This window comes from Staurois parvus, unplaced genomic scaffold, assembly GCF_062004578.1.
Source record: "Staurois parvus isolate SC_StPar_1 unplaced genomic scaffold, SC_StPar_1.0 ptg000612l, whole genome shotgun sequence".
In the NCBI taxonomy this organism is placed as follows: Eukaryota; Metazoa; Chordata; class Amphibia; order Anura; family Ranidae; genus Staurois; species Staurois parvus.
In genome coordinates, this window is record NW_028318408.1 from 23,937 (window position 1) to 30,828 (window position 6,892).

The 6,892-nt window shown below is 45.9% G+C and overlaps 1 protein-coding gene across 1 annotated transcript; it reads right to left on the minus strand.

Moving 5' to 3' along the window:
- Nucleotides 1-456: 456 nt before the first annotated feature.
- Nucleotides 457-3,127, minus strand: LOC149449545 (E3 ubiquitin/ISG15 ligase TRIM25-like). Its single transcript, XM_089693055.1, has one exon. The coding sequence runs from the start codon at nucleotides 3,125-3,127 to the stop codon at nucleotides 1,409-1,411; it is 1,719 nt and encodes a 572-aa protein (XP_089549181.1). The 3' UTR covers nucleotides 457-1,408.
- Between the last annotated feature and the right edge of the window lie 3,765 nt (nucleotides 3,128-6,892).

Sequence of the window (6,892 nt, forward strand, 5' to 3'; positions counted from 1 at the left end):
GTAAATTAAATATTAGACTAGAATAAAAAAAGAGAATAAAATAGACAAGACTAGAAAAAAAAAAAGAAAATAATGGGATAGAATAGAACACAATAAAATAGAATTTAAAAGAATAAAAAGAATATAATAGAAAATAATAGAATGGAAAAAAAAAAGAATATAATAGAATAAAATAGAATATAGCCATTCTTCCAAAATCCAAATTTAGAAAAGAATAGGAAATAAAAGAATAGAATAAATAGAATATAACTGTGCTCTGAAATTCAAATTTCGTTTAGAATAAATGTGATTATCAATGTATTACTTTTCTAATGTTGTTCTGTGTCTCCAATCTCAGCATTGATAGTGTGATCTCTGTAACTTACAGTTGTGATGAGATAGCGATCACTCCAATCTCAGTTGGATACCACAGTCAGTGACTCAATCCATAAGACATCTTGTAGATCTTGTGAAGTTTATTCCATAAGCAGAGAATCTTACAACAATGAACATTCGATAGGTCAAAAGATCATAATGTGCTCTGCTCCATGACATGAGGCTAGAGCTGCAATGCCTTACTGGGAAAGGGGGAGGGGCTATCTATACAGCAAGAACTAAACCAGAGGAAAGGGAGGAGCAGAGACAAGATATAGAAAACACTTAAAGGCATATGACAGTCATGTGAAACATAACAAATTTGATTCAAATTTTCTGAATTTAGTTGAATAGAATACAATGAATATAACAGTTTTCCAACATTGGAATTTCGAATAGAATACACCTGAATGCTGATTCAATACTTTTTGAATTAGATTTGAATTTTCTGAATTTGAAACGAAACAGAACAAAACAAATTCCAAAACCGGAAAATGGAGGGAAATGAAATGATTTCCATAAGGAAGTGAAGGAAAAGAAATGTGTTGGTGGTGCACATGTCTAGCCAGGACGGTCCTGTTATGCAGGGCTCCAATACAGAGAGACTTCACCTCACTTCCTGTCAGGGAAATTGTTGTCAGCAGGACAGGAAGTGAAAGGAAACCATTCTGACAGAGTCCTGGATAGCAGGAAAAACTGACAGGGGCTCTAATCCTTCCACACTCCATCCAAAACTGAAAACACACATTGTGGCTACAGATACACTGGGAAGGTTCCGGCTCCAGGACTATCATCTCCATCCTGGCTACACTACTTAGGGTGTCACTGACCCAGAACAAGCATGCAGCCAGTGAAGGCGGAACACTCGGACCTCCTGCATGCTTGTTCCTGGTCAGTGACACACTAGGGAGTGAAGGGAGGTTTAGGATGAAGATGACGGCCCCGGAACCTGCAGCTTTCTCCAAAAATCACTCCCGTTTCCTGCCCTTCCTCCTATTGGCTGAGTATTGCACCAATCAGATCATCCCCCTTGTGATGTCTCTGGGCGGATCTCTCACTTCTGGCTCCTCCCACATATCTTTATACAACCTACCCATACACCTACCCCAGCATGGAGGGGCTGAGTGAAGGTGGTGGTGATGGTGTGGAGGTGTCGGATCGGGTCACACAGATCATAGAAGGAGATCCGCCCGGCCTCATAATCCAGATCTATCCTGACTCTGGTACTGGAGACACCGCCGGGGAATGGGGTCCTAATACTGTCATGTATCACTGAGTACTGATTACTCCACAACCCCTCCAACCCCCAGGACTTATTATATCCAATCCGTGACTGATCTCCTCTCCTGTCTATATTGGGGTAACACATCCCGACTCTCCAGTACTCTGACCCCCCGACATCCACTTCCCAGTAATGTCTCCCGGAGGAGAAGCTCTGACTGCTCATCACCTGAGGATCCTGGAACCTCTCTGGTGTTTCTGGACGATTCTGATGTGATGATGACCAGGATGCAGTTTTCCCGTCATCTGATATACGTAGATAATTACCAGCTGTCCTCACATCCAGTAATATGTCTGTAACCCCCGACACCCCGCATGTTTGCTGTACAGCCCCAATATTTGGTCCTCCAGTGGGGGAGGGTTGGGGGTCTGGCCTGGATGGTTGACCATTGATGGGACCTTTGCCCTTTGTAATAGAATGTGGAGAGACATGTGTGCCTGTATATTTCTGTACATTGACCCCAGACATGATATCAGATAAACCCGTGTGTAATGTGTGTGAGATCCCCTCCACATCCCCATCCCCTGCATCATGGAGGAGGTTCTCATGTCTCTCTCTGTCCTCATCATCTCCATCCTCAGTATAACACAAGTCACCTGTGTCTGATTCCTGTAGGACAGTCAGTGGATCCGTCATGTTACACAGCTCCTCAATGTCCTCCATCTTCCTGGACAGCTCCTCCTTCTTTATTTCCAGATCCCGAATATAATCCAACATGGGACAGGAGACCCGCTCTGCCCACCCGGAGATGTCCCTCAGGACTCTCTTCTCCAGGTCTTCCAGACGTCTCCTGAGGTCTCTGAACAGGGCAGTGACTCTCTTGGTTTCATCATCTGCTTTTCCTTGGACTTTCCTCCTGTGTTCCTGCAGACTCTGGACTCTTTTCTCCATCTCCTCTCTCTCTGTCATCAGTTTCTGCAGAACATTCCTCAGTTTCTTCTTCTTTATCTCAGAGGCCTCCTCCAGAGTCTCCACCTGGTGTCCTCTATGTTCTCCAATGAACCCACAGTACACACAGATACAGGTGGAGTCCTCAGTGCAGTAATACTCCAAGATCTTCTTATGGATGGAGCATTTCCTGTCCTTCAGGGAAGTGGTGGGGTCACATAGGACATGGTCTGGTGACTTGCTGTGGACTCTCAGGTGGTTGTCACACAGAGAAGCTTCACAATGCAGACAGGATTTCACAGCCGGTACAGGAGTGTGAATACAGTGAGTACAGAAGACCCCGGACTCCTCCTGATTTGGATGGGTAGACTGGAAGTTCTCCACTATGTTACGCAGTGTTATGTTCCTCCTCAGTGCAGGACACTCCTGGAACTCTTCTCTGTATTTAGGACACGAATAACGTCCAGTCCCCTCCTGTGTATCCAACACACGGCCAATACAGTCCCAGAACAAGTTGTGTCCACATCTCAGGATTATAGGATCTCTATAAATGTTCAGACAGACTGAACATTCCAGCTCCTTCCTCAGATCAGAAGACGCCATCGCTGAGAGTGGAAGAGAGGAATGAAACAGAAAGTCTCTGACACTCTGTAGGAGTGTACAGAATGGGTCACACTGGTAACAAAGGGGGTGGGGGAGGTGTACATTCCTACACAAGGAGAGGCCGGGACTGAGACACTTAGCTAGAAGGCTCCATGCACACTGGGGGGGCGTTTTGATAACACTGGTAAGGTGAGCTGTGTAAAGTCACCTTAAAAACTGGAGTTTTTTTTTTTTTAACATGTTTGCATTAGCATTTAGGGACGTTTTGCTGTTTTTTTTTTATAAAAAAAGTCCAAAAACGCTGGTTTGCCGCGATTTGTTGTGTTTTTCAGCATTAGAGAGTGTTTACAGCTAAAAATTTCCTCTAGAAGCCCGCTAGTTCTGGGTTTTATTTCCAGCCAAAAAACGCTGATTCCAGTCTCTGTGTGTATGGACACCGAGGAGGACATGCTGGGGGGTTTACTGGCTGGAGAAAAAAATCATCAAAATCCAAAAGCAGCCGCTGTAACAACGTCCCGTGTGCGTGAGGACTTAGAATTCTTGTATAGAAGGACACAGACATGTAATAAGTAGTGACGGGTTGAACATTCAAACTTGACAAAGGTTTAACTGCAAACTTCGAACTCAATGCAAGTCTACAGGATTTATATGGCGCCAACTATTTGCTCAGCACTTTACATTATAGCAGGAGACAATACAGTAACAATACAGTTCAATACAAGAGGGATTTGAGGGCCCTGCTCCTTGGAGCTTACAATCTAGGAGGGAGGGGCTAGTGGTACAAAAGGTAGTAACTATGGGGGATGGACTGGTTGAAAGAGTAGAAGATTCCATTATTAGCTGAGGGCAGGATAGGCTTCTCTGAAGAGAAAGGTTTTCAGAGATCGCCTAAAAGTGAGCAGAGTAGGCGATAGTCTGATAGATTGGGGTAGAGAGTTCCAGGAGAATGGGGGAAGCTCTGGAGAAGTCCTGGAGACGAGCATGGGAAGAGGAGACAAGGGAGCTAGAGATTAGGAGGTCTTGCGAGTAGCGGAGAGTACAGTTTGGGTGATATTTGGAGACAAGATTGGTGATGTAATTTGGGGCAGTGTTATGGCTTTATACGTCATTGTTAGTGCTTTGAATTTTATACGTTGGGCAATGGAAAGCCAGTGGAGGGATTGGCAGAGAGGGGTGGAGGCCACTGAATGGAGGCCAGTGGAGGGATTGGCAGAGAGGGGTGGAGGACACTGAATGGAGGCCAGTGGAGGGATTGGCAAAGAGGGGTGGCGGACACTGAATGGAGGCCAGTGGAGGGATTGGCAGAGAGGGGTGACAGATACAGAACGGTTAATAAGGTGGATGAGTCTGGCAGTGGCATTCGTGATAGACTGAAGAGGGGGATAGCCTGTGATGAGGTCGGCCAATGAGGAGGGAGTTACAATAGTCAAGGCGAGATATGACAAGTGGTTTCCGTCATTAGGAACGTTCGTATCTTGGAGATGTTGAGGAGGTGAAGTCTACAAGATTTGGACTGCGATTGGATTTGGGGCTGAAAGGACAGATGGGAGTCTAGGATTACACCTAGTACCCTGGCATGAGGGGAGGGACTGATGATTGTGTTATCGATCTTGATGGAGAAGTCGGGGGAGGGGGCATAGGCTGGGGGGAATACTAAGAGCTCAGTTTTGGAAAGATTGAGTTTGAGGAAGTGGAGTGACATCCATGCCGATATGTCACTTAGTAGGTTAGTAATGTGAGAGGAGACTGAAGGGGTGAGGTGAGGGGTAGAGAGATAGATTTGTGTGTCATCAGCATAGAGATGGTATTTAAAGCCATGGGAGTTTATCAACTGACCAAGGGAAGAGGTGTAGAAGGAGAAGAGAAGGGGTCCAAGGACAGAACCTTGAGGGACCCCTACGGAGAAAGGGAGTGAAGATGAAGAAACACTGAAAGAGCGCTGGGATAGGTAGGAGGAGAACCAGAAGAGGGTGGAGTCTCTGAGGTCAAGAGAGTGGAGTTTTTGTAGGAGGAGGGGATGGTCAACCGTATCAAAAGCCACAGAGAGGTCAAGTAGTAAAAGTATGGAGTAGTGGCCATTGGTTGGGATGAGTATGGAGTAGTGGCCATTGGTTGGGATGAGTATGGAGAAGTGGCCATTGGTTGGGAGGAGTACGGAGTAGTGGTCATTGGTTGGGATGTGTACGGAGTAGTGCCCATTGGTTTTAGCAGTTAGTAGATCATTAGTGAGGTTTAGTAGGACAGTTTCAGTGGAGTGGAGTGAGCGAAAGCCAGATTGTAAAGTGTCAAGAAGGTTGTTGTCGGTGAGGTGGGAGCTCAGGCGATTGTAGACTAAGCGTTCTAGGAGTTTAGAGGTAAATGGCAGCAGGGAGATGGGTCTTAAGTTGTTCAGGTTGGTGGGGTCCAGGGAGGGCTTTTTAAGTATGGGAGTGATGTGCTTATGCTTTAGAAGGGAGGAGAAGGCACCAGTAGAGAGGGAAAGATTGAAGATGTGAGTGAGGGAGCATAGCATGGAAGAAGAGGGTGACTGTAGTAGTTGTGAGGGGACAGGATCCAGGGGCAGGTAGTGAGACGGGCTTCTGAGAAAACCTTAGTGACCTCTTCGGTAGTAGCGAGGTCAAAAGAGGAAAGTGTTGGGGGAGGTTTAGTATAAGGAATGCTGAGTAGGATGGATGGCTGTGCAGTGGAGATGTCCCTACGAATTGAGTCAATCTTGTTTTTGAAGTGACTTTCAATCTCGTGAGCAGTGAGTGAGGTACTGGGTGGAGGTGGAGAAAGTAGAGAGTTAAAAGTAGAGAAGAGATGACGAGAACTGGAAGAGAAGGTATTAATAAGATTTACAAAGTAGGCTTGTTTGGCAGCATGAAGGGAGGAATTGTATGTTAAGAAAGCAGATTTATATCGTATGAATGCTTGCTGGGATTTGGTTTTACTCCTCAATCGCTCCAGCACACGACTATGTCGTTTGAGACTTCTGGTGTGGTCAGTCTGCCAAGGTTGCAATGGTCGGGGCCTGATGCTTCGTGTTTTTAGGGGAGCAAGCGAGTCTAATGCGGATGAAAGCGAATTATTATAGACAGCAGTGGCCAGGTCAGGGCAGGACAGGGGAGAGATATTGTCATAGAGTTGGTCAGCTGCAGAGTGGAAGGTAGCCGGGTTCAAGTTGTGAAGGTTTCTGCGGGTAATTGTTTGCTGCTTGGAGGGATAGGTGTTTGAAGATGAGGACACTGTGAAGGTGATGAGATTGTGATCAGAGAGAGGAAAGGGGGTGTTTGTGAGGTTGTAGGGAGTACAAAGATGGGAGAAGACAAGGTGTAATGTATTCCCATCAGAGTGAGTGGAGGACCATGGAGGACTGTGTCCATCAGAGTGAGTGGAGGACTGTATACATTGTGCTAATGCAAAGGATGAGGTTATGTTGAAGAGTTGGGATGTAGCCGGGTTGGTGACATTAATGGGGATGTTAAAGTCTCTGAGAATGAGTGCTGCGGGGGAGGCAGAATCTGCTGCTTGGAGCCAGGTTTCTGTAATTGCTAGTAGGTTAAGGGAGTGGGAGACAAAGAGGTCATGGCCAGAGGTGAGCTTATTACAGACTTATAACAAAATGTAATTATCATTCCTGGGGGGGCCCCATAAACTCCCTGCAAAGTTGCACATCTGTACAATGTATAGAGCCTGCTGCAGCATGACTGACATTTATATTAAAAAAAAAGTGTGGGGACCCCTAATCCTTACCAGACCCTTTAGGTCCAGTGAGGTTAGGAA